Raw genomic sequence first — 27,231 nt, forward strand, 5'->3', positions numbered from 1 at the left:
TTGTCGAGTAGCTGATCGATGGAAGATTAATAAAAACAATTCTGATAATTGATTACTCATTTCTAGATGCAGGAACTTGAGTCACTTGACTTGGACTGTGATCAGAATCGATTCACGAATTTGATGACTTTACACTCGACTTGACAAAATCAAAAAACATGCAACTTGACTTGGACTTGGCCACTAATGAATGACTCGTGACTTTGCTTGGACTTGAGCTCTTTGACTTGAAAATACTCGATGACTTCCCCTAAAGCCCAAAAATGAAAGGTACGTTATTTAAAAAGTGCGTCATGATTTAATTAATTTCCCTTCACTTCTGAATCAACAAACGTTAACGCTGTTCATTCCAAGCAAGTCGACACTTCCCCAGGTCCACTTAGTTTGAACCAACGTGACAGCATCCAGTCATGTTGCAGGAGAGAACCGTGAAGAGCTAACGTTACGTTACTGAGCGCCAGTTGGAAAAAGTTATACCAATCGTAATTTTGTTCACGTACAAAAACTACTCAGTAGTCAGCGAAAAAGAAATTGCAGTATGAAAAATGTGAGTCGACACAACAACTTTTAACGAACTACAAGTTTTACAAAGCATTCATGGTTTTAGTAAATTAAATAAATGATTACTGTGTTGTTAAAATGCATTACAGTTGGTGAGGAGCACATTATGACTTGTTAAGGACTTGAAACTCAAAGTTCGGTGTTGGGACTTGACTGGGGACTTAAAGACATCAACGAGGCCTCAATCATCACTTCTGACCCACTGAAGGTGCTTGGCAGTGTATTTTATTGCAGGAACTCTGCCCTCTGCCTGTTTTTCTAGTCTCTTCTTATTTTCTGTGTTGGGATGTTTATGAGCGTGTAATCCCACAGCACTCAGGTGAGGTCGGGTCTCTATACAAAGGAAGCAACCAGGTGCACGACCGTAAGCGGCTGGCATCCAAGAGACACAGCACTGACAAAAATACAAATATAGCGAGGGCAAACTTTCACTTTGGCTGGCGAGCATTTTTACAGATAGTAACCAACATCCTGTATAGAATACCTTTGACAAGAATTTTAGTTTATATTTGTGACCCGTTTTTAAAGATTTATGTCTTACGTAGGAACCAGTGGTCTTGGGGCTCAGTGTCACAGACACACTGGGGAAGCTGGAAAGTATTGAAATAACACACTCATCCTTTAAAGCTTCATGATGAACTACTATTAAATCTGACTGTGAACACAAAGTATGATGCAAACAAGTGCTGTCAAAGATATTGATTAAGCAATATGTATTGTTTCTGAATATTTCAAACGGTTTCATCTGCATATCCGGGGCTGGGTCACGGTGACAGCAGGCTAAGCAAAGTGCCCCAGACATCCCTCTCCACAGCAACCCTTTCCAGCTCCTCCTGGGGAACCCCAAGGTGTTCCCAGGCCAGATGAGATATGTAGTAGTAATAGATATGGGAGGCGCCCAGGAGGCATCCCAGGCATCTGATCAGGATGCCTCCAGGGTGCGTTCCACTGGTAGGAGGCCCTGGGGCAGACCCAGAACACACTGGAGTGACCACATATCTCACCTGGCCTGGGAACACCTTGGGGTCCCCCAGGAGGAGCTGGAAAGCATTGCTGGGGAGAGGGACGTCTGGCGTGCTTTGCTTGGCCTGCTGCACCCTTGCTCTCTGTTAGTGTTAATGTTTTCTAATCATTCTGTTGTTTTCTGCTACTAACCAAGAAAAGTACAGTTGTGGTTATGTTAAAGGTTTTGAAAATTATATTAAATACTGATTTTTTTCAAGGTATTGTATCAAATATAAAAAGTCAAGTATCATTTCAACACTAGTGCAAACACCCAGTGCACAACCACAGAAGGAAAAATGCAAAATTAATTGTGTGTATTCAATGTCAGTTTTCCCCGTGGTATCAAACATGGTAAAGAATATCGATATCTTAAGATGCTGTATCAAAAAGAAAAAGTCCGGCATCATGACAGCGGTAGTGCAAACACCCAGTACACAAACACAGAAGGAAACATGCTAAATGAATTATGTGCCATCTCATTGGCACGCTGGGGTGAATATGAACCTAAATATGTGTCTGTCTTGTTTAAAAGTGTGTGTGCAAAGATGGCAGTGTTTGCTCTGCAGTGCAGGGAGTCTGTAACAAGTGCTTTGTCCCATTGTGGATGAATAGATTTTTATTGTCTCCAGTGATGAAACAGGCAACAGTTTTTCCAGTGTTGTGGTCTGGACGCTGACATGGACAACAAGGCGTTCAGTGTTCTGACGAGACGCAGCTGAGACGTCAAGTGTTGGCTGTTGTGAGGAATCTGTTTCTCTCTCTTCACCGATTTGGAGGACGGTTCTGATGTCCTGAATACATCCTCCTCCTCCCTCCTCCCTCCCTCCCTCCTCTCTGTATCTCAGTACACAGTACTTGGAGCATGTCACCAGCATAATGCTGCAGACCTCTTCTCTCCTCCTACTTGTTCCAGATATGGCTGAGGAGTAAGCGGGTTGCCGTGGCAACCACTTCACAGAGGCAATGGGGGCTCGGATTTTTGAGGGAAGGGGCTTTGTGGGGAAAAGCGGAAAACAAATCTCTACAGTGCTGCAGAGCGCACAGCTGCACAAAACACAGATTCTTAGGATAAAATGGTTGAATAGTGATGACGATGCTGTAACAGACCGTGGGATAAATCGTTGATGCATTGATGATAAAATGCTTTAGTGTAATGTGTAAAGAGAATATGCAAAGACGCCAATGGTGTCCAATCAGTGACCTTCAACTGTACACATATTTTCCAAAACACTGTGTCGTGCAGCACTGTTCACATCTCCACTGACATGAATAGCCCGTCATCTCCAGATGGAAAAAAAAACTCGAGCGGATCCTCTAACCTCATTTGGTCCCTGAATTATTTCCATCTAATTCTGCTGTTCCCATCTCAGCTGTGAGTTTACAGTAAACGGTGGCTGATCTGGAAGCAAGACGGCTCCGCTTTGAAGGATTAGTGCAGATTGGCAGTCAGTACAGAGATGAGGAGACTTTCTGAGGTGTCGCTGAAAGAAACTGGTCCGTTTAGGAGGCAAGGTTTGTAATAATGGAGAAAAAAATACTTTCAGTGCATAGATAATTTTAACTTGGACGTAAACACTGGGCCTGCAGAATGCGTCAAAGTATGCAATTAATACATACTGAATACATTAAGTATAATAAAGACTCCAAACTACTATATGGTCAAATATATTACTTTTAATGTGCACCATTTCCTGCACAACCAGATAAAAAGTTTTGAACTCTTTCCCTCTCATTTGTGTGAGCTAACAGCAGTGTTTATTACTGATGTCTTAAATGTATTCTAGATACAATTATCTGTGTAATGAGGAAAAAATAGGGAGTGCTGCACTGGGTTAAGGCTCTGTGTAGTTAGTTGTAATAAAGGGCCCTATTCACAAAGCTTCCTGCTACAAAGAGTTGCTCCTAGTGAAGAAATTCTAAGAAAATTCCTAGAGTTGTGACATTCTCTTAGAATTCTCCCTTAAAGTTAAGACTAGGTCCTTGTAAAGATAAGTTATTCATGAAGTGTTATAGCTCTTCAAAGAGCACCTAAGGTGAAAAACTGTTAGGAGCAGAGAGGGGGACTTTTAAGAGGCTTAGGAGTTTCCTAAGCAGAGGGGAAAATGGTGGAAACAGAAAGAAGTCAGAGAAGTATTCTCCAAACTCTGGATGACAGTGAGTAAATAAAATGCTACAGATTAGATCCTGCAGGGATGATATGTGTGGTCGATCGCATTAGGGATACGCACACATTTCCCACCTAACACTATAACGCCAGAAATAAAATGATCACTAAGATATTTGAAAACTGTAAAAACCCAACAGTGCAGCAGTGATGACTTGAGTCTGTCTCAACCTTCCATCAGCAGAGTGATCGCACTAACAATGACAACACTTTCACAGTCAGCAGTTCATTTCATTTCCACTGGGTGTCCACACCTTGCAGGCTCACAAAGGGCATGTCTGTGACAACCAATCACACCTGTTAAAAGAATGCATCACACCTAGCAACAGGGTTGACCACACCTCTTCGCTAAGGTAAAGGTTTCTGTCCCTTCCTTGGTCAGAGTTGCTCTGAGAACTTTACTTAATCACTCCTAAGCTAAGACTCCTTACTAAAAGTTAGGAGCTCTCTGAGTGTGCTCAGAATGTTTGTGAATACGGCCCCAGGTACTCTTCAAGTATCGAATAAAGAGTCACTTAAAGATAAAAACAACGACTGGCCAGCTCAGTCAGTGTAAAAATCCATAGTAAAAGCAGGTAGTCCAAAAATGCATCCAAGGCACCGTGACTGTAGTTAAAATTCCTTTATTAATAAAAAGGATAACTAACAAGTTTCGACTGGAGTCTTCATCAGGGTGTAAAATGCATTGGAAACAGGTGTGCAATTTAAGAGCTCATGTGAGGGTCATGTGATACAGGTCACATGATACACCACGCAGAAGGAAGCGTGCATCCACTCACAGACGAGAGGCCGGTGCTTGTGACAGCGTGAGATGTAAACATTAATGTTGTCCTCCTCGATTGAGCTGTAACATAACATTAGCTAGCTGAGTGGTGCTAGGTGAGTAAGCAGTAGATTCATACTACGGTTGGCAGGTGTGGTTCGAAAAGAGACATTGCTGTTGAGTGTTTCAAATGTATTTTTTTGTTGGCGCTTTGAGGACGACAAGCTGAGTGCCATCTAGTGTCATTATATTAAAGAGAAGGCAGATGGGGCGCCGGTGGCTTAGTGGTAGAGCAGGCACCCCATGTACAAGGCTGTCGCCGCAGCGCCCGGGCTCGACTCCGGCCTGTGGCCCCCCGCTGCATGCCACTCCCCCCCTCCCTTTAAAGTAAACCTTAAAGGGCCTCTACGCCTCAGTCGACGTATGACTCACATAACAGTAATATATAAGGTTTCTAAAATAACCTACCTGACTGTGGACAGTATTGTACACCAGTAACAGAGGAGCATTCTGTGCTGTCAGAGAGCTCCCTCTGCTGGAATAGTAATATAACTGCAGCTTCATAAAGAAGACCCACGTTAATGAATATGAAGCCTGTTGTTGGCTGTAGTCCTCAATAATAAGAAATAAGAATCTAACCTTGTCATCTAATTGAAATAACAATATAACAACACACATAAGGCCAGACAACCACAATCGACAACTGATTAATATGAACTGGTACAAGAGTCACAAAAACATTAGATGCTCTTGGATGACCAACACTATTAATTTATTGCATTAGTTTTAAATTGTCTCCAAGGAATTAAAGAAAGCTGGCTGCCTATATAACTGTCTCACTGCCACAACCTCAGGGCAAAAACTTGCTGTTGGACCTCTGCTGTTTTCCCTCTGTCTTCCACATTCAGTGCATTAAGTGGGCACCATGTTGCCTCCAGGTTCAGCACACCTGACCTCTTCTTCTGTGTAACAGTTAATTTGTAGTAATTCTGATTAGTCATAACTTTATTCAGGAATATGCAACGTGAGCATATTTATTTTCATTCATGCATTGGGGGGCTGGAGCCTATCCCAGCTGACACTGGGCAAGAGGTGGGGTACACCCGGGACAGGTCACCAGACTATCACAGGTAGAGACAGACAACCATTCACACTCACATTCACACCTACGGACAATTTAGAGTCACCAATTAACCTGCATGTCTTTGGACTGTGGGAGGAAGCTGGAGTACCTGGAGAAAACCCACGCTGACATGTAGAGAACATGCAACCAACTTTGAGTAATAACGGTTAAGTGATTGTTACATCAGTACTGGCTCCATCCAGCACACTAAATCCTGGTGGCTTAGTTTTTCCACAACACATACACATGGCACAGAAACTGAAGACACCTGCAGGTCAACAGTGTTATCAGTGTGTTTGATCTTTCCTCTGATGTCTGAGCCAGGAACTGGTGGTAGCGACTAGAGCTGCAAGGATTAGCTGCGTAATTGCTCGACAGGAAATTAACAGGAAATATCCTGATAATCGACATAATGTTTAAGTAATTAACCAAGCTAAAGTGCCAAATATTCTCAAGTTTTGTATTTAGTATATTACTCAATGTATATTTCTGATTGAAAACTGGTTGATATCCAGTCTCAACATCTAAGACCTCTTTTCACCCTCTTTTTAACCAGCTAAATTGCAGTTACAACATTTCATCAGATAAAAAACAACCAGATCTGATCTTAAAATAGAGATGTTTAATCAAAATCACTTTATTCTACGTCTCATTTAAAATTTAGCCAAAAAAACAACAACATCAGGACAAGAGTGATAAACCAAGGCTTCTTTCAACTCCAGGATTTCGTCTTTAACTTTTAACTTTCAACTTTCAAACATCTACAACTAATTCATGGTAGAGCGAGGGTCATGTATTTTCCTCCAGTCACTCAGGGAGGCTCAAGGTAAAATATTTGTAGCTGCAGGGAGGTTCAAGTCACACCCTCGCCACTCCCCTCCTTTGATAAATAGAGAACAGTCCCTAATCCTGATGAAACGGAAACCTTCTCACAACCTTTGCATTGTTCGTGTTCTAACCACATCCAGTTTAAGAAGATCAGAAATACAGCCAGGGGATTAAAACATCAGTTCAATAAGCAGTGGGCCCCATTCCTTAGACTTGTTAAGGGGTTTCTTAAGTGTTCTTAATTGACTCACACTGGCTCCTTCTCATTCACTGGATTGATTATCCTACGTGTAAGCTCATATGATTATACCCCACTTTATTTGTGTCCTATGTGATGCACAAAATTACTAAAATGCCTTTTTATATTTTTATGGTGTGTATTTTGTGTTCTTTATTGTGTTATACTTTTCTTGTTTTGTTCAGTTTTTTGGCTAAGGACTGGTTGCTGTATTTTAAATTTATATTTTGTCAGTTTAACTTAAAAAAGAGTAAATATACTACCTATAAATATGCGGTGATACAGCTATCATGTAGGATACTGTGATAGAGGAGTTTTGATTTTGTTGAGATGTGATTGGTTTTAAACTGACGACATCCCGTTTCCCCGCTTCTCATTGGCTGATCCAGGCTGAGTGACAGCTCGGATGGGCCAATGGGAGGCTGCCACACTGTGGTTAGGAGAGGTCCCGCTGTTTGCCTGCACATCTTCACCGCCTCTATCCCTTTCTCTTTCTCTATCGACTAGTCTGCATTTGGCCTGTCCGAGGAGCTCGCAGCTTTGGCATCCACGTCGCTGAAGAGCTTCAGAGGGGGCGAACTTTTCTTTCTCAAAACAAAAAGTGAAATAGACTTTAAAGTCAGCGCGGTGTGCGATGTTGAGGCTAATCTTTTTGGCCGCTCTCACCGGCTTCACCTGGGCCAGCGATGTGCTTGAATACACGGACGATGATTTCGAAAGCAAGATTGGAGACCATGGGCTCGCCCTGGTGGAATTTTTTGCCCCTTGGTGAGTCTTTTCTCGTTTTCTAAAGCGTATCTGAGCAATTCAGACAGGTTTCAAGCGTGAATTTAAGCTAGTCAACGCTAGCTTAATGTTCCGTGGATAACAGTTCGGCTAACTGACGTTCACTTGCAGAACTTAGACCTTACACCGTGAATGCACCTCACTGAAAAGCATTTTATTTGTTGTGTAAACTGCAACCATACATGTTCCCCTTTAACATAACTAGAGTCTGTAACGTCAAATTGTCTTCGGTTTATTGGCTTGTGACCAAACGTTAGCATGTTAGCTAGAAGCGGAAAGGTGTAGCTAACTAGCTGTATTCATACGTTTTTATTAAGTGCGCCAGTGAGTCAAACACTTCCTCAGTTTGTCAGAACATTAATCTGTAAAGATTAAAGACATTTAGCACTGACTCGTATTTCTAACAGCTCTCAGTTATTTTCAATGGAAACTGCGTGCTAATGAGGCTATGAGGAAGTTAGGGGTGTGTCATTTTACTGTTGTAACGTTCTGATTGGCCAGGGAAGTTTTGGTGTCCACGTCTGATTGGTCCAGGATAACTGTGACGTGTTCGCTTCTGCCAAACTTGAACAAAAAAGAAGTTAAACAGAATAATATGTATTAAAACGCTGAAATTAAACACTTTAATGAAGATTTATTTCTATCAAGAGCGGAAACATTATTTTTCAAGCAATATTCTCAAACATGCATTGGTTCCAGTTGATTTAATGTGAATATCTGCTAATTTTCTTATCATATTTATTATCTAATCTTTTGATTTTTGTACTACTGTACAGACAAAATATGCCAAATCAGGCTTTTGAAAATTTTGTAGTATTTGCTGACATTTTATGGACGAATCGAATGATCAGAGGAGTAATCAATCAAATTGATAGTTAGTTTCACCCCTAATACTGTTTATACTAACAAATTAAAGTAAAGCATGTTCAGTTTTGTGAATCAGTTTTTTCCTCTACGTTTAACAAACTTTTTATGTTTCACAAATCCTGTTGTATTACCTCAGAGGTATCAAATTCCACACTGTGAAATCACGAGATCTCCCTCAGGATCTTTGCCACGCTGAAACTTGAATACAGCTTTAGTGGAACTCTTGCTTCACTGATCCGTGTCCTCTGTCTCCTAGGTGTGGCCACTGTAAACGGCTAGCACCTGAGTACGAGTTAGCCGCCACACGTCTGAAAGGCACCGTCCCTCTGGTCAAGGTATTGCATAATGCAGTCCTCTTAACTTTGTCCACTTTAGTGTGGCTTTCTGCACTCTGTACTCTGGTATACTCCGTGTCTCTCCAGAAGGTGAATGATTTTCTTTTCCTCTTAGGTTGACTGCACATCCAACAGCAACATCTGCAGCAAATATGGTGTCAATGGCTACCCAACCCTGAAAATCTTCAGGGATGGAGAGGAAAGTGGTCCCTATGATGGTCCCAGAACTGCAGGTATTTGCCGCTGATGTGATTTATTTTATGTTTAAAAATGTCTCACACTTGAACAAAGTCTCCTTATATCTGCTTATTTCTGTCAGCTCTTGGTCATTATTTATTTTTTGCCTCTTCATCTTTTCTTCTGTCTGTGTCGTGCATCTGCTTTCCTCTCGCTCTCTGTAGATGGGATTGTCAGTTTCCTTAAGAAGCAGGCTGGACCGGCTTCTGTGGAGCTCAAGGCAGACGCAGACTTGGCAGCATACACATCAGATCAAGATGCAAGTGTTGTGGGTGAGTTGCTGTTTGAATTTCAGTAAGTGTTGGCAAAATTTGTAAACAATGGCACCATGGTTATTGCATCCTGGTCTGAACACAATTCACCTTTCCTTCCCAGGGTTCTTTGCTGATGATAAGAGCACAGCACAGGCAGAGTTCCTGAAGGCAGCCAGCGCCTTGAGGGACAACTACCGCTTTGCCCACACCAACTCCGAGGCTCTCCTCCAGAGCCACGGCATTGACGGAGAGTAAGCAGCTCTTTCTGCCTTGGCCCAGTCATCACACTTGCAATGTGTCCTTGGAAGCAGATATTTGCACAAAAAGTTGCATCCTTACACATTTGATATCACCAGTGTAGCTGCTGTTGGTGCAGCAAGATTACAGTGACACTTCCTGTGTTTTGTTTTTGTCTACAGGGGAATCGTCCTGTTCCGCCCACCAAGACTCAACAACAAGTTCGAAGACAGCACCGTGAAATACAGCGAGGACAAATACACAAGCAACAAAATCAAGAAGTTCATCCAGGACAACATGTGAGTGTTTATTTGCTTAAGTAGGGACAGTTATCTCAGTCCATCATTGAACACACTCTGTGAAACACACAGTCGTTTTGCATAGTAACAGTGCATATTTACATTTGTGGCCCCGTGCCAAGAGGACCTGGTGTAGTAGGTGATGTGTCTGCTCTGCAAACACAGTCAGTGCTTGCTCAACATTGCGTAAATTTAGGCTGTATCGAACAGTGTTTGGTAATTGTTAGGACAAATACTGGACTTTTTAATCTGACATCATGACATCAGAGGTTAAATAAAGTTAAGGGAGTGACTCTTTTGGAATAGAAAAATAACAACCAGATCCTGTTTGCAGCCTTTGTCAGTCATCATGGCTGAACCATCATCTAAGGAGCGGACTGAAACAATACAGACAAAACAACAGAGAATCAGAGTGAGGCCTTAGTTTGTTTGATGCATTTCGATCACTGAAGCGTAATCATTATCTTGAAACGTACACCCCTTTTACACTGCCTCTTCAAATCAGGTGTTTTGAGTGTGACCCACCGCAGGGGGATTGAAAAAGCAGTTAGCAGCTAACTTAAAAGAATAACAGCGCCCGAAAATGTCCACAAATATGGGGAAACGATGAGTTCTGAGAGCTCCTCACCCTCTGAGCAGAGGACGCCATATAACAGTGATGCTAAATGACTGTAATTGTTTATAAAACTTTGTCAAAACGTCTGTTATATGTCACACTAGAGGCCGATGCTGTTGCATTACATGTCACGCCTGTCACGCGTCTTTTGCTTCCACAATACTGGCACACTAGAGCACCATGATGCTGCTGTTGTTTGATTCTGTTAAAGAATGCAAAGGCGACATAAAGAAGGGACTCTGTAGCAGATCTATTAGCACGATCTCTGTGTAAAAAGGGTTTTAGTATAATGAAAAAAAATGATCACGATTGAGGACATGTGAACACTTGTGAGGACAACTAGCTAGCCTGTTTATCTTACCCAGTTATGCTTGGTCATTTTAGGTGGCTTATCATCTGTGAGTTTACACGCGTGGACTGTTAGATAGGCCTTTTTTTTAAAGATGTTGTTCGCTAACGTGCATAAAAACATGGTTTAATGTAGGAGCTTAAGTGTGAAACCACCAGCTCCCTATTTCCTTTCTTCGCTTGCATTGTGATGTGCGTAAGGGCCCCGTCAGACTGCACTGAAAAAGTGATGTGGTGATTATATGTGTTTCCATATTAGTTTTAGTTTATTCCATTTATTTGTCATGGACCATGCACAAAAAACATTGATCTTGCACATGGAATCAGATTAACACTAATACAACTAATGCAGTTAATACAAATAACAGTGCATTTTAGTTTATTTTTGGAGTTGTTGGCATAAAATACACAAATACATAAAACTTTAACAAAAAACGTCTACAGTAGTTATGTGCATGTCTCACTTACATGTGGTTTGCCAGTGCACCTGCTAACAGTCGACTGAAAGAGCTTGCAGATGAGTCTCACTGTATTTTTTTTCCTGCGTCACACAAGATACCTCTGTTAACTGTACTTTTACTTTCACTTTGATGCAGCTCTGGCTGTTGTCTAAACACTAACTGTGTGACACTGAAGTCTGCAGAACAGAAGCATATTTGCCATATTCAAAATAATCTGGAGACTTTATGAAAGATGTGAACAGTGCGATCACATCTGAACCTTGTAAACAAACTAACAAACCAAACTTGATAATTTGGTTGCTCAGTAGCGATGAAAGGAGTACAGGTTGTTGGTTTAAATTCCTTTGTGAACTCCTTCTCACTTTCTCTTTTCAACGCAGCTTTGGAATCTGCCCCCACATGACGCAAGACAACCAGGATCAGCTGAGGGGGAAGGACTTGCTGGTGGCATATTATGAAGTTGATTATCACAGAAACCCCAAGGGCTCAAACTACTGGAGGAATAGGTAGGTGTCTCTGAACTCACCCCAGGGTTGTTCTTTCCTGAGCACAGAGCAGTGGCCTAAACAAAATTGAAATAAAATAAGTTTTGTTTTCTCTCCATCTTCCACAATTTTTTTAACTAACTGAACCCCTGAGAATGTGGAGCTGAACTCATTTGTCCACCTCATAGTTGGATTAAGCTAAAGTTTCACCAACTAAATACAGCCTTGAATTTGAGATGCCACGTAAATCTTCATTTTCAAAAGCGTGAATTTTAAAATGAACCAAACGTTAACATTTTACAGAGTGATGAAGGTGGCCAAGAGTTTCCTGGATCAGGGCAAGAAGCTGAACTTCGCCGTGGCCAGCAAGGGCGAGTTCAGGTCCGATGTGTCGGAGTTTGGCCTGGATGACAGGTCATCAGACCTGCCTCTGGTGGCCATCCGCACCAGCAAGGGAGACAAATACGTCATGACCGAGGAGTTCTCGTAAGTCAAGTCGCATGTTACTTTTCTTGTTTCCATGTATAATGATTTAATTATACACATGCACCCTCCCTTTGGATAGACTTTGAAAGAATGTTGAACTAACTATATTTCTACAGAAAGTGTCACTGTGTAACTCACTAAATGCACATGTAACACAGTGAGGAGGTGCATGTCTAATGTATCAGACAGGGCTGGGTTAAAATGATCAATTCATTGGGCGTACATTAGCTCTCCTGGTAGAGCAGGCGTCCCATATAACACGCAATTTGTCCTTGCCACATGGCCTGGGCTCAGTTCCAACCTGCATGTCTTCGCCGATTTTTAACCAGCTTTGTATCAAAACCACATGGGTAGTATGTGTATGTGAACTGTGGTAAACTTTTCTCCGTCTAACAAGTGCCTAGATATCCCTACACCCCTCCCAGTGAAACTCAGCCAAATGACGCAAAACGGGTCATCAGCTGGAGTTCTATTGGCTCTCTCGGGCTGTTGCTCGAGCTACAGGCTTTACTTCTGCATTTTCTTATTGCTCACCACCACAGAGACAGAGTATCGAAGCAGATCAAGACTCAGGGTTTGTTTAAAAAAAAAAAACTGCCAGCGAGCAGGTGAGGTTCAGAGTCAGTAACCACAATAACTGACTCGCAGAGTTTACGTTACTGCTTTTTCTTGAACAGAAACCCCAGAGTTTCCCTCATCTCAGGGTTAACCAAGGCTGAGTTTTCACCGAACCGTTCTCTGGAAAACAGCCAAGATCAGAGAGGCTGTGTTGGAGACAGTGGAGTGAAGATTACTGCAGTTGATGCAAACTACGCTCGTTACTCCGAGTGCAATAAAACCATTGTGTGAAAAGCCAAGACTTTTTCAGCACACCTGTTCAACACGCATAAACATGTAGAAAAGTGAGGTTTTTCATTAGCACAGCACGCGCTAGCTCAGCCAATACAGATTGTTACAAACAAGTTAAAAGAAACTGTTTATGGTAACTAAAATATCCCTAATTGAATCGATATCGCATCCAATCCATCGGAGTATTAGACCACTAATCAAACAGAAACAGAAATACATTTGTCTGTAGGAGCTGAGTCGCTGTAAATTTTCCATTAAAGTCTGATTAATGGTTCCCAATCCAAGTGACAGCTTAGCAATGTATTGATTCTGTGTTTGTTTTTTTTCCCCCCCAGACATTTCATTTCCCTACTTATTACTTAAACAACGTCTGTTTCTGTTCTCCTAACAGTGCAGATGGAAAAGCTCTGGAGCGTTTCCTGCAGGATTACTTTGACGGCAAGTTGAAGCGTTATCTCAAATCAGAGCCCATCCCAGAGAACAACGACGGACCTGTCAAGGTGAGACGAAATTATGACAGCAATTCTTAATTTTTCCTTAACATGTGCCGTGTTGAGATGTTTTGTATTGTCAGTTTATTCTGTGTGACCTCTTGATTTTTCTATAAAATTTAATGTAAGAAAATAATTCCTCATTAATCCATTAGGAGTAAACGCTTAACGTCTTTCATTTGTATTCAGGTCATCGTGGCTGAGAACTTCGACTCCATCGTCAACGATGACAGCAAAGACGCGCTGATTGAGTTCTACGCTCCATGGTGCGGACACTGCAAGAGCCTGGAGCCCAAATACAATGAGCTGGGAGAGAAGGTGAGCTTTTTAATGACCTCAACCAACAAATGACTTGAAGTAAAGTGTCTCCTTTTTTAGTTTTGTTTTTTTCGTTCTGTACTTTTGTATGTAAAAGAATAAAAACAACAGAAACCACTTAATGCGAGTGCTGTTTTACAAGCAGTAATTCAGATGTTAGACTGGTTACTGTTGGGTTTTTATGGTGCAGACATAACTCACTGTTTAGAAGTAGATTTTGTGAATAAGGTTTCAAACAGTTGACAGTTTCTCTCCTCTGCTCTTACAGCTTGCGGGTGATCCCAACATTGTCATTGCCAAGATGGACGCCACAGCAAACGATGTGCCATCTCCATATGAAGTCAGCGGGTGAGTCATGAGTCAATTAAGTGTCTTATTCAGGCTTCCCTTAAATCAGGGAAAGCCTTGAAGGTTAGGGAGTTGCAGAAACAAAAATTGAAAAATTGTAACACCAAGACTCAACAGTGCTGCTCATTATATTCCTTAAAAAACTGTATGGTACAGATTTACTTTGATACGTCATTCACTCACCAAGATCATTCGATATACTTTATCAATAAGTCTTGACCCAAAAGAAACCTGTACATGTCATTGTCATTTACTTTTCATTTAGCTCTAGAAAGAAATATATCAGCGTACTGCAGATTGAGTGTGAGATAATTTAGAAATCAGTGATGGCATCACCAGAGAATGCTGAAAAGGTTTTTCAGCTCTAGTGTGCAGCTCAGAGTGTTTACTGGTCACAGTTCTTTAAACGGTACGACACAAGCTGACATCAGCTCGTGACAGATTTCTTTATATGGTCATCTGTTCCAGGCACATCACTGCACGTGTTGACATTATATACACCGCTACATGTAGCTACATGCTAACATCAGGGATTGTTTTTGTGTTTAAATCACTAATGGATACGAAATTTTTGACATTGGTCCAGTGTAACGTGAAACCGCGGCACCCCGCAGTCATGAAACAGGCTGCGATGTAACCACTGGGGACATGTTTGCACTGTCACTTTGTTTCTACAAAAAGTGCTTGTTTTTGCCACTGACAGGCTCAGATTGTTTATTCTAAGTGTCTGACCACATTATGGAAAGGATCCCAACAGAGATTAACTTTTTGTTAAAGAGTTAAGTCCTTGTTGTTAAACCAGAAACAGCTCCGAAATCACCATCGCCAAACCCACCAGACTTTAAATCTAAAGTATCCTCGCAAAACATAACACATTCAAAGTCATAAATAAATAAAGCTCACAAAAGCCATCTTGATTCATCTTTTCAACCTTCAAACCAACACCAACTCTGGTTTGGTTGAAATAAACTCTTAATTCACCCAAAACCAAAAATCTGAACAAGCCACTGAGGTGCAAGGTGAACTTGTTCTGAGCTGCAATAAACCAACGTGCAGTGCGTTTTGTCTCTTTGGATTCGGTGCTACAAACTTCAAGCTCTTCAGCATGCTTCCACAACATGGTCAAAAACTGTTTGCCTCCACATTCCACACACTTAAGTCTCATCACCTGGAGCCTGCCTATATGCCCCTCATATGAATGCTCCACCCTGTGGTCAGTTTGATAACTGCATCCACTATACATGTAGTCATCAAACAAAACAGTGTTTATTGTGGCTCCAACAGTTTATTTAAATGGAGTCTGATGGTTTCACAGAGGCAATTTCCAGGCTTTTTGGTTTAACTAAAGGATTGTACTTCTTAATAAAAGGTCTGTCTCTGTAGGGATCCTTTCCATAATGGTGTCAGACACTTAAAATAACAATCTGAGCCTGTCAGTGGCAAAAACAAACACTTCTAGAGGACATAAATTGATGGTGCAAACAAATCCATAGGCGGTAGTTACATTGCAGCCTGTGTTGCTGCTGCCAGCTGCAGTCCTGTCACTTAGCACTGCTCCTGTTAGTCAGTTAGATATAGAAGCATGGGAATATAGGGTCCAGATCAAAAAATACAGAAGTTGCCCTTTAAAAAACAAATCTAAGGGATATGTATCAAGATATTTTGCTTATGTGTTTATGTTTTTTTTTTTTAAATTACTACATTGTTATTGGAGTTTTTAAACTCCCAAATATTGGTCCCTTTCTCAGTCGGGTTATAAAGTACATTTTTGGATTCATGGGTGTAGTAATGCTGGTTAAGAAGGCATCATTTTGGTGTCTTGGTCCCTGTGATTACAGATCGTGAATAAATGTGAGCAACACTGACTGTTGATAAAAGTATGACGTTAATGACATAAATTCTTATCGATCTCTTCAACTTTTTGTTTCCAGTTTCCCCACACTGTACTTTGCCCCAGCTGGACGTAAGATGAGCCCAAAGAAATACGAGGTGAGAATCAGCTTCAACTGAATCATTAAAACAAAGTAAAGTCATATTCGTGTCCACCCTGCTAACGCTGCTGTGTCATGTTGCAGGGAGGTCGCGAGGTGAGTGACTTCATCAACTACCTGAAGAGGGAGGCCACCAACCCCTTGGTGATGCAGGAGGAGAGCAAGAAGAAGAAGAAGAAGAAGGACGACGACGACAAGACAGAGCTATAAAAGCTCCAAACAGGAACTCAACATCCCCGCCACAACAGGAAGAGGAAGAGGAGGATTGGGGAAATCCATGCAAAGAAAGAACTAAATTATATTCCACTCTCTTAGTGAACTACCGAATGCTCTGAGGCCAAGTCGAAAAAAGACGCGGCCCTCCCTTTAGGTCCTCCGCTGCTCTGGGAAAACTGTGGAAGGTGGTGGCCAGGGTCTGCCCGATGTCTAAAAACAAAAACAAATTTTTAGGGAAGAGGGGACAGCTTTTGAAAATTGAGATTTTTATTTCCCCTGGTCTGTCTACTACACCTCAGGCTGATGCACTTTGGTTTGACACCAGTCTCCAGTCATCTGTCGCTTTGGTTTTTGTTGTTGTCGTCGTCACAGGGGATAATGGTAATGGTGAATTCCTTTTTTTTGTTTTTTTTTTTTGTTTTTGTAACACGTCTTTGTTTTTGTACATTTGGAAGGATTGTGAAATAAAAAGGCCCACAAAACCAAAAGTAACTGTATGACCTTCATTCATGAACAGGAACAGAAACCCGTCTTGTGATTTCTGGTATCGTAGTAAGTCAGTGCATGTAGTGATTCAGAGACATGTTGAGCTGTAACTATCAGTTTTTATAAATTAATCTGTAAATTATTTTATTAATTAATTGTTTGGTCTTAATGTTGGAATGGTAAAAAAAAAATCAAATATGTTGTTCTTTTCAAGCAACAGTCCAAAACCTAAGTTTTATATCAGTTTATAATGATATAAAACGGAAAAGCAGAAAATCCTGGCATTTTAGAAGCTCGGGAGATTCGTTTTCCTTAACAAATTAATTCAAGCTTACTTTCATTAACAGAAACTAAACTAATCAGTTTGATTTTTTATTTTTTTTTTGTTAACTTCTATATAAATTGGATCGTGGATATAAAAACAATGTTCAACTGAATTTGGGATCAGTCTGTAAATAATTACACAAACAATGTGGGATAAATTACTCCCATCACTTCAGAATAGAAAACTGAAACAGCTGATTTATACTGCATTAAATGTGTTGTCATTTAGGTACAGTGACGCCTTTTACTACAATAAATTGCAGATTAATTTAGACCAGCACACCTTGCTAAACAACCGCTTTTTTAGAATTTGGGGCAGAATAAAAGACTGTCAGTACTTCTAAGTCAAACATCTGGGTATTTTAAGAAACCTGTCTAAATTGGCATTGTTGTATGTGACCTAGTAGATCAGCAGAGGTGGCTTTCAGAGATTTTTGAATTAGTAGTGCTCTAACAGGTGATAGGTGCAAAGTGTGAATGGCACTTTGCTGCACACCGCAATTACATAAGTGTGTAAATGAATGCGCCACACTCCAGGGACTTGTTCGTGATTACATTATTTTTATTTTATTCAATTTTATTTTATTTATTTATGCCCTAATATTACTTACTGCAATTTGTTTGCATTTGTGGTCATATTATTAGATTTTTTTATTTATTTAATGTAAATTAATTTTATTTTATTATTTATTATTCCTTTTTCATGTTTTTTTTTAATTCAGTTCAATTTTATTTATACCTGCCCTATTGTTATTATTATTATTATTATTATTATTATGTTAAATGGTGAAATGTTGCTGATGTGGAAATTGGGGTAATAACGCATCCAACCAATAGGTGGCGACTCCGCAGGTATTTGGCAGTTGAACGCTTCCTGTAAAACCACAAACGAAGAAGAGAACGAGCCAATCAGATGCAGAGTACAGGAGAGTTGTCCAGACACGTCCAGACTGTACACGTGCTGTTCACGGTGCTACCTCAGAAGGTAATTTAGATACGTTTTTAATGTCGTATCGTATCTTGTGTTTTATTGTCAACACGTTTATATATTTGCATTATTGTTACGTGATGTTTTTCTTCGGTGAATCATGTTTAGTCTTTTGTTTGACGTGGATTTCTTTAGCTAGCTAAGCGTCGGTCGGTTGTCCAGAGCTGGACGCCAAACTCCGTAGAAATACCTGTCAATAATAGTTGGTGTTAGTTTTTGACAAAGTTTAACACTACAGAAAACACGAGCCCCCGCTTTTTCTTTAGTATTTAGGGTTAGTGTTTAATTCGGCTTAATTAAAACCTACAAAACATGTATTTGTAAATAACTGTACGCTATTTATAACGATCATGTTAGTTGGGCCACAGTGATGGCTGCTGTCCATCACGGCCTTTCTCGACGAGACACGTTTTCTGTGAACGAGAATTTGGTGGACTGTACATACAGCTATAACGTTGGCATTACTGTAATTAGAGTATGCTGGATTTACCGCTGAATTCCAGCGATGAATTGATACATTTTAGGCAGGCTTGAGTAAAGTATATTCGCCGTCAAGGAAACTAACGCTAAATTGACGGAAATTTGAACGGAGTTTGGTGCTACTGTCTCAATGACATTACAGCATTTGTCGTCACTTGTCAAACGCGATTTCTCCGAATAATGGCCCTCTGACATTTCACTATTTATAAGAAATAGCCTTTAAATGGATCAGTTGACTGTTAAATTCATCGATCAAGTTGGATCATGTCCCACAGTTTGTTGCTACAGTGATGTACAGTTCAGTTCGTTTATTGGTCTCCTTAGAGAAATTTGACTTGGAGCTAGGAGTCAGCATACACATACATACAATCAACATATAGTAACCAACATAAAATGTAATGTGTTGCACTTTTGACACTTTTTTGTATGTTACCTTCACTCTGTATGTGCACACACACTGAGATAAGAACCAAGGTTATGCAACAGCCCCAGTGACAGAAGGGTACAGTGTGACCCTTTATCAGAGCAGATGTGTAGATTTTAATCATTTAATTCTGAATACTACTTTTCACCTATTGAATTTCTTTCCTCATGGTGTTTTGTGTTTGTTTGTTTTTTGTTTCCTCAGAAAATGACAACAAGGCCAGTTTCATTTGTTGATGATGGCAGACATGTCGAAAAGGAATAGAGCCGCCTCGTGGGGGCTTTTCAGCAACTATAGGTATCTGTGCAAAAAATCCATGATGCTTCGCGCCATGGAGAGCGCAGGAGCCAGGAAGAAATACCAGCAGAAGATGATGATCACCAACGTGAAGAGGAAAACGATGGACAACCACAACGAACTACTGGAAACAAATAAACTGATCAAAAAAACAAAGTTGAGCAATGCAAACCAGGAAAGTCAAAACACTCTGAACTCTGAAAACACAAGGACTGATGTATCTAAACCTGGACTCTCTGAGGTTAATGCTTCTGATCACTGCAGTTTGGTCACAGCCCTCAGAGACAGATGGGAGGTGGACAGTGGTTTCTCCTCTGAGGCGAGTCCTCCGGCAAGTGGTCGGAGCTCACCGTGCCTCAGCTCGTGCCCGACCACAGTGGTGGCGTTGGACTGTGAGATGGTGGGGACGGGGCCCGGCGGATGCTGTAGTGAGTTGGCCCGTTGCAGCATCCTGGATTATCACGGCAACGTATTGTACGATAAATATGTCAGACCGTGTCAGCCTGTCACAGACTACAGGACTCGCTGGAGTGGCATCCAGAGGCATCATTTACACAACGCCATCCCCTTTGCTCAGGCCAGGGAGGAGGTGAGGCCCACACTTTGATTCTCAAAATACCTCCCGTGTGTATTAGTTCATACATGAAGAGGCAGACGCACACATGGACACAGCGAGTGCAATGTCTTCAGCTGAAATGCTTCAGAGGGAAATGCCTTAAATGTAAATTTTGTTACAAAGTTGTATAATTGCCTAGAGTTGGTTTGTATTCTCACGGCAGCATTTACAAGCAGACCAGATCAAATGCCTTGTGTGAGAAAGCTGCTCTTGATTGGTCAGAATTTCCATGTGGGAAAAATCCAGGAAGTAAACCAAACGTTGAAGAAGAGTACACTTGCAAGATAAATGTGACACTTTCTAATGTCACAATGGAGGGACAACTACGCAGGTTGATTTTAGCGCTGCTCATCGTGGACTATATTGCTGTCATTGTTCATTTTAGTCAAACCATACAGTTTGAAAACGAGGCGCGGCTCCAACTAGAAAACAATGTTTAAGGCAGTACAGGAGGAGGCGCACATTAATAATCCCCCAGGACTGTAACATGCTCATGTTTAACCCAAACAATGTGTCATGTGACAAATATAGCCCTTCACTAAAGTGTAAGTTCAAAAACTGAAGCTAACATAAAGAAACTTGAGGTAAATATGTTTGTCTGGTTTTCCCAAGCAGGAGCTTCACTTCGCTCCACACTGAGCTTATGGAATTTTGAGTAACCAGTAAAACATGAAGCTGTACTGCAGGTTTAACGAGTTGCAAATGAAATCTAGCCTCACCTGAGGAGGGAGATGAGGAATATTTGAGATACCTTGTGTGTTTGGGCCCCTGGTAGCTCACTGGGTACAGAGTGTATCATTAAGGCTGAGTCCTTACCGCAGCGACCCGGGTTTAGGTCCGGCCCAGGGTCCTTTGCTGCAGGTCCTTCCTTCTATCTCGCCTCATAAATATCTCTCACCATCAAGAAAGCATGATAATGACCAAATATATATTTCAAAAAGTACCTTTTGTGCTGTGTCTACATTTTAAATCATACATAAAGCTCCATTATGTACAGGTCAAACTTCAAATGATTCATGATCAGTGATGGCAGGTAAATTTACATTTGTCCTCTACTGCCCTTTGCGTGGCTTCTCTCCTGTAGATTCTCAGTATACTCGAGGGCAAAGTGGTCATCGGCCACTCCATCTACAACGACTTTGAGGCGTTGGACATGATCCATCCAGGTCACATGGTCAGGGACACATGCACAACGCGCCACCTCAGCCGGTTGGCCGGTTTCCCCCGCGAGCGCTGCTCCTCCCTCAAAATCTTGGCCAGCAGGCTGCTGAACAGGAGGATACAGGTGAGACACGTCACACTGCTTGTACCGTAAATGTGTGATTTTACTTCTCCTAGAAATGACAAAGATGATTATTGACCAGTTAAAATAGCTTATCTCTCATGTTACACACTTGATGATACAAAAGGGGTTCATGAAAACTACTAAAAGGTGTCACAAAAATGTGCATCAAGATTTTTTTTTCTTACCAATTTGAACTTTGAATATGTTAAAGTTTATTGCGAGACTTTGGTGTATTTGGTGGATCAAACAGCAGGGATCCTGGCCAGAGAAAGCTTTATCCCCATTTCCACCAAACACTTTCAGTACGGTACCTTTTGATGCAAAAGTAACCCTTCAGACATGGTACCTAGACCCTAGATTCACATTGTCAGCTCATGCATTAAGGCACAACAAGTAAATGTTCCACCTTAAAGTACAAAAGTAAAAAAAAATTACAATATATGAGAGATGTAATTACAAAAGTGTCACCATGATTTTTTTGTCTCTGTCTGTGTGTACCTGTCCAGGTTGGGAGGAGAGGTCACTGTTCGGTGGAGGACGCATTGGCCGCTCTCGACCTGTACAAGCTGGTGGAGGGCGAGTGGGAGCAGGAGCTGCAGAACAAGCTGAGGGACGACGATGCTCCGCTCCAGCCGAGCTTCGCCTCCTCAAACCACTACATGCAGGATGAGTACTGGCCTGATGATGTCACAGCTGACAGCCAATGAGAGTAGAGTATTAATGACGTGTGGTAGGAAATACCTCAACAGATTACTTTACATGGTGACGAGCAGTCATCAGAGCAGATTCAGATAAATAATGTGAATAAAAATATCTCGACAGTAAATCAAGTCTGGATAAAAGTCGTGAGTAAATTAACAACGGCTCATTTATGGAGAGAAGGTGAAAATATATTTTGCATTGTGTCCTATGAGAAGATGTACTGTTTCATTATGGGGAAAATAACTTTATTGCCTAAATGAAAGCACTAACTTACTACTTTTAAACATGTTAAACATGGTTGGAGTTCCTAACAGCAGAGTTTTTGCTGTGATACCAGATATTTACCTGCGGAGTTGTTGGTTATCGAGTTAGTTGTGACTTGATGTTTAAGGGGTGACAAATGTTGGTGCTCTTACAGTTGGGTGTTACTAACTTATGATATGAAGAGTTTGGAGTTCAAACAGTATTTGCTCTTACTTGAAAGGTAAAATTGAACTATTATTAAGACATGAGTCTGATCCAAGGCCACACACTCAGCTATTTTGGAAACACTACTGTGTTTTTTTAAACGTCTCTGTTCACATGAGAACATGGAGAAGTGGCTGCTATGAGCAAGTTGCAGCTTTAAAAATGTTTTTCACTGTTCAAAAGGGAAAAGCATTTTTAAAAAGAAGTTGAAACTGTTTTTTTGGTGTTTAAAGTGTTGCAGTTACCTCCATGTTTGTGTGGCCTTTAAGGTTTTATATTGTGAATTGTACTTGGTTACCTCTCACTGTAAGCTGCTCTTAAAATGTCCTAATAAAGTGACTCCTTGTTCAAATGAAACACTTTGTTTATTTTCAGTGAGTGAATGGGACGTATTAACACTATTGTTCTTGTGCTCTGGTTTGAAGACTTAGCTCATACTGGCTAAAGTGAGGATGGGAGCTAACTGCTAAGATACTCGTCACTTTCATCCTCGTCCTTTCTGTAAAGAGTTGGGTCAAGGGATTTTGTGACTTGCCAACTATTTTACTTGCCATAGTTACAATCCCAGAGTTTATTCTTAGATGTATAGTAAGGTAGTAGTTTTGTGAAATCTGCCGACTAGTACCAAGGCCACTGAGTTTCCTAAGAAGAGAAAGTCGCTGTGAGCATCTCTTGAAAATACACTCAGTGTTTCCAGAGAAGCTCACATATGAGTTTAAAATTTGGCCATCGAGTGAATCTGGCTCCGTCTTCAGATCTAGTTTCAGGCAAATAATTAATTCTTCAGTCTAGGCCACATTAATTTTTAACTTGCTGATGCGACACCATGTTTGACTTAGTGTGGGCCAGGTAGGCAGCTTCACTCGATGGGTCTGTTTGCTGTAAAAGACCAACAAAGGCCGTGTCATCAGCATATTTAAAAAATCTGAAATGTTGCCATAGATTCATAAGTAAACACAGAGAATAGCACAGGATAAAGAACACATCCTTGTGTCATCTGACATGTTCCCCTGACACAGACACTCTGTGGACGGCAGGTAAGAAAGTCTCTGATCCAGAGAACTAACCCTGTGTTAATGTAAAGATCAATTAGTCTCTTCAGGAGTATATGTGTCTTCACTGAGTTAAAAGCTGAAGTAAAATCCACAAATAAAACCCTGGCACATCCTTTAGGATGCACAAGATGTTTTGTAACTGTGTTAAGTACAGTCAGCACAGTGTTGTCTGTGCCTCTGTTGCTCTTTGATGAATGTGTGTGCCATTTATGTGTAAATGTAAGAAGTAAAAAAAAACAACACCTTAACACTTTTCAGCTCAATTCTTTTTTTTCAAGTGTTTTGTGCTTTATGGAAGCATATTGCATTCACTTGACAAATAAAAACAAATCTGTTTTATTGAGTAATTTTCTTCTGTTTTTTTGTGGTAATTTTGTTTCTGTTTTATGCTTTTTTTTGTTTTTCAGGGTATTTTTTTCTGTTGTTTTTTTTTCTGTTGTTTTTTTTCTGAGTTAAGAGAGCAATAGAACAACAGATGCTTTCATTCCTTTCTTGAGAGCTCGATATAATGGAAGCAAACGACCCGCTTGTTTAGTTTAATCCAGTTTTACTTTGTTCTGGGTTTGAGACACTGGGAGATAAGGTGCCTGCATAAAGTCGACAAACAAATGATAACACCATCTATATGACTTAAAGACAAGAGTATCTCCCAGTGTCTCAAACCCAAAAGTAAATTTCATAATCGCATTTTCCAGGCCTGGAAAAGTCTTGGACTTAGTAGTAGAGTCATGACGTTTTGCTGCGTGTATTGAAATTCGTACACTATTCATAAAATTCTAACACTTAACAAAAACTACAATAATTGACAGTGATACAGCCTACCTAACACTTAGATTACATTCTAGTTTTTCCATGTTTTAATACATTTTAAAGTTAAAAAACAGACACTGTAAAGTGTTTGATACTGATTGTACCCACAGCAGTCAAGCAACAGCTTCTGTTGGGCTACAGGTACGGCAACACCACTTCCACAAACAACACACAGACCTGCAGTATACCGTAACATTACAACCAGTAGTAATAATTGTTGTAATAATTGACTGTTGTGGGGTTGCCTGTCGTCTAGTGTTTTTCCTTAGATTTTTTTGACCAATACATTAGGGTGTACATTTTGAGCATATTTGAATATTTGGGGGCAGTAGGGTTCCCTCTAATATATACTATAATGTCTGGCTTGTATCTTTATCTGTTGGCTTGACTCATTACGTTACGGGTCACGCTAATTGCAGAGGCAAAACTCCACAACTATGGCGTCACAGTCGTCCCACTTGTTCCAGTGCCAGATCAGCTTTAACGGCAGCATTGTTAGCAGCAGCATATTAACGCATGAAACCACGGCTCTGTTAGTGTTGGGAAAGAGTCCGTCACAAACACTAGATCAGGATCTGAAATCGTCTAATGGCACCGTGTCCAAATAGGTTACAACATCCACTGCAGAGATGCTGGGCTTACAATACTTACTGCAGCCAAACAAAAGTACCATGTTTCCAATAATCATGGCAGTTGTTCTTCTTTTCCAGTGTTCCCAGTTCAGTCCCAGTGACTGAAATACTCACACCCATGTGAGTTGTTGAGCTGAAATGCTGCACAGCTCTGAATATGAAACAGTGAGCTGCAGGTGGAGCTGTACATTCTGTTACGCTCCTCTGTAAATAGCTTTGTCCATGTGCTTTTGTCTTTCTCACTCAATGAACACACGCACACAAACACACACGCGCACACACACCTAAAGCCTGAACTTGGCCCCTCAGCTCAGGCTATAGGGAGCAAACACAGAGCAGCATTGTTTTGTCCAATCCATCTAATTTTGTTCCCCAAATCGCTTTATTGAGTAAGATCAGGCCTGATTTAGCAGATTAACAGTCGGCTGCCTGTGTTTTTTTCCAACGTTGCATCAGGAGGAAAACGTGTGTTGTTGACATCAGAGCTGCCAGGGTCAGAGAGAGGATGATGGACGACTCCCAAACATTAACCACACAAGAGAACAACCAGCTGCATCGATGTGTCCGTTAACTGTTGAATGTACAGAAGGAGAGAGGCGGAAATGAGATCTTTTAAATCAAAATTAAGCCTCCTTATTTATAATAAACTACTAAAATCATGGTCGTTCTGCTGACCTGGATGTTTAGATGCTCACTGAAGGATTGTAGCATTCACAGATCAGGTCCAGCAGCTGTGAGGACGTTTGATGAAATATTGTCATATTTGTCTTGTCAAGAGACACCTTTAAATGGGATCTAATGGAGAGAATATGTTCATATGATCTGTGGTACCATGACTGCAACTCAGGATGGACGATCCAGGTATTCCAAAATATAAGAAGAAATATGTAACCAGGAAGGAAATCTATAACGCCTTTATTGTAGTGACTAAATCATTAGAAGACACTAGGTCTTCATCAGAGCTTCAAACAAACAGCGTGGGCGTGGTCTCACTTATAGTAGCAACAACCAATGGGAGGCGATGGGATCACATGACCCAGATAACATGACAGGAAAAAACACTGAATCATTTAATATATTTATATTTTTTAGTATGTCCATCCTCATTGATATTTTTATGCCTCTGTGCCAGCAATAGCCGAGGCTGGAGACATTGTTTTCGGATTGTACGTCCATCACATTCTTGTGAAAGCCTTGAGGGAATTTTGTCTAATCTGGCAGAACTGTCCACTTTAACTCCACGATGAACTGATAGCATTTTGGTGGACGAGGGTCAAGACCACTTTGACCTTGCTTCCTTTTCATTCTCGTATACGCAATATCTCAAGAACACCTTCAGGAAATTTCTTTACATTAGGTACAAAGATCTTGGAGTCGGTGGTGAACTGATCAGAATTTTCTGTCAGAGGTCAAAGGTCAAGGTCATTATGACCTCATGTGTCTCATTCTCATGAACACAATATCTCAAGAATGCCTTAAGGGAATTTCTTCAAATTTGGCACCAACGTCAACTTGGACTGAGGACCAATGCTGCGTTCGTGGGAATGACGTAACCTCCGATTTGACAACAGTTTTTGCATTCTAGTTGATGACGGTGGACAAGTCGGAAAAAAACATGGACGCCCGCAAGAAAGCCTTTGTTGCCCTTGTACTTTCGGAGTATAGACAGCTTCAAAACCATCATGCATTCCAACTGATGAAAGCTGCAGATGAGGCTGACCTAATGTAAAACAAATAAGATACAATTGCTATAAACAGTACTTTAGCAGAGTGTTTACTCACTATGTATGTGACCGGCAGCCATCTTGAATTCGTAAGTCGGGGTTGATGCGGTTGCTCCGCGTTTCCGAGTTGGAAATCCGATCTCAGGGTGCTTTATTTGAGCCAGTTATTATGTTTCTACTGTGAAACAGTCTAAACCAAATGTTGTAGACTTTTCTCAACTGATTGAAGGTCACACAGTCTTGAAATAATACATTATATTATTATAAGACAGAAAAATCATTTTCACTTAATAATAGCAACTAAAATTAAACTAAACCAAAAACTACTACAGTTACAGTATGGTGTTGTATTTACTGTCCAGTGGCTCTTTGTTCATTTATTTTAATGCACACCTCTCTGTTGCTCAATTACTAAAGATTAATCTACAGGTTTTTTTTAACTCAACCACCGACTGAGTGCATGTGTGTCCGATTAGATGAAGTTCTCACAGAACTGATCACATTATATAAACCTTTATATTGCTCTCAGCTCCTAATGCTGATATAATGTGTGTGTGAGAACTAATCTGATCGCAGGGAACTGTGGATCGTTTAGGGTCCATGTTTACTGATATGAATGCAGCTAAGTCTAAAT

At 40.8% G+C, this 27,231-nt stretch overlaps 2 protein-coding genes across 2 annotated transcripts; both read left to right on the forward strand.

The window, feature by feature from the left end:
- Positions 1–7,154: 7,154 nt before the first annotated feature.
- Positions 7,155–16,794, forward strand: pdia3 (protein disulfide isomerase family A, member 3). Its single transcript, XM_050074175.1, has 13 exons — positions 7,155–7,450; positions 8,592–8,670; positions 8,786–8,903; positions 9,072–9,179; positions 9,283–9,412; positions 9,581–9,697; positions 11,503–11,628; positions 11,911–12,093; positions 13,334–13,442; positions 13,623–13,751; positions 14,020–14,099; positions 16,031–16,088; positions 16,175–16,794. The coding sequence occupies exons 1-13, from the start codon at positions 7,317–7,319 to the stop codon at positions 16,298–16,300; spliced, it is 1,497 nt and encodes a 498-aa protein (XP_049930132.1). The 5' UTR covers positions 7,155–7,316; the 3' UTR covers positions 16,301–16,794.
- Positions 16,795–17,964: 1,170 nt separating this feature from the next.
- On the forward strand, positions 17,965–22,733 carry isg20 (interferon stimulated exonuclease gene). The gene is made up of 4 exons (XM_050074178.1): positions 17,965–18,101; positions 19,213–19,894; positions 21,006–21,206; positions 21,713–22,733. Exons 2-4 carry the CDS (start codon positions 19,244–19,246, stop codon positions 21,911–21,913), a joined length of 1,053 nt encoding a protein of 350 aa, XP_049930135.1. The 5' UTR covers positions 17,965–18,101; positions 19,213–19,243; the 3' UTR covers positions 21,914–22,733.
- The last annotated feature ends 4,498 nt before the right edge of the window (positions 22,734–27,231 follow it).

Source organism: Epinephelus moara, chromosome 20 (genome assembly GCF_006386435.1).
Source record: "Epinephelus moara isolate mb chromosome 20, YSFRI_EMoa_1.0, whole genome shotgun sequence".
NCBI lineage: Eukaryota > Metazoa > Chordata > Actinopteri > Perciformes > Serranidae > Epinephelus > Epinephelus moara.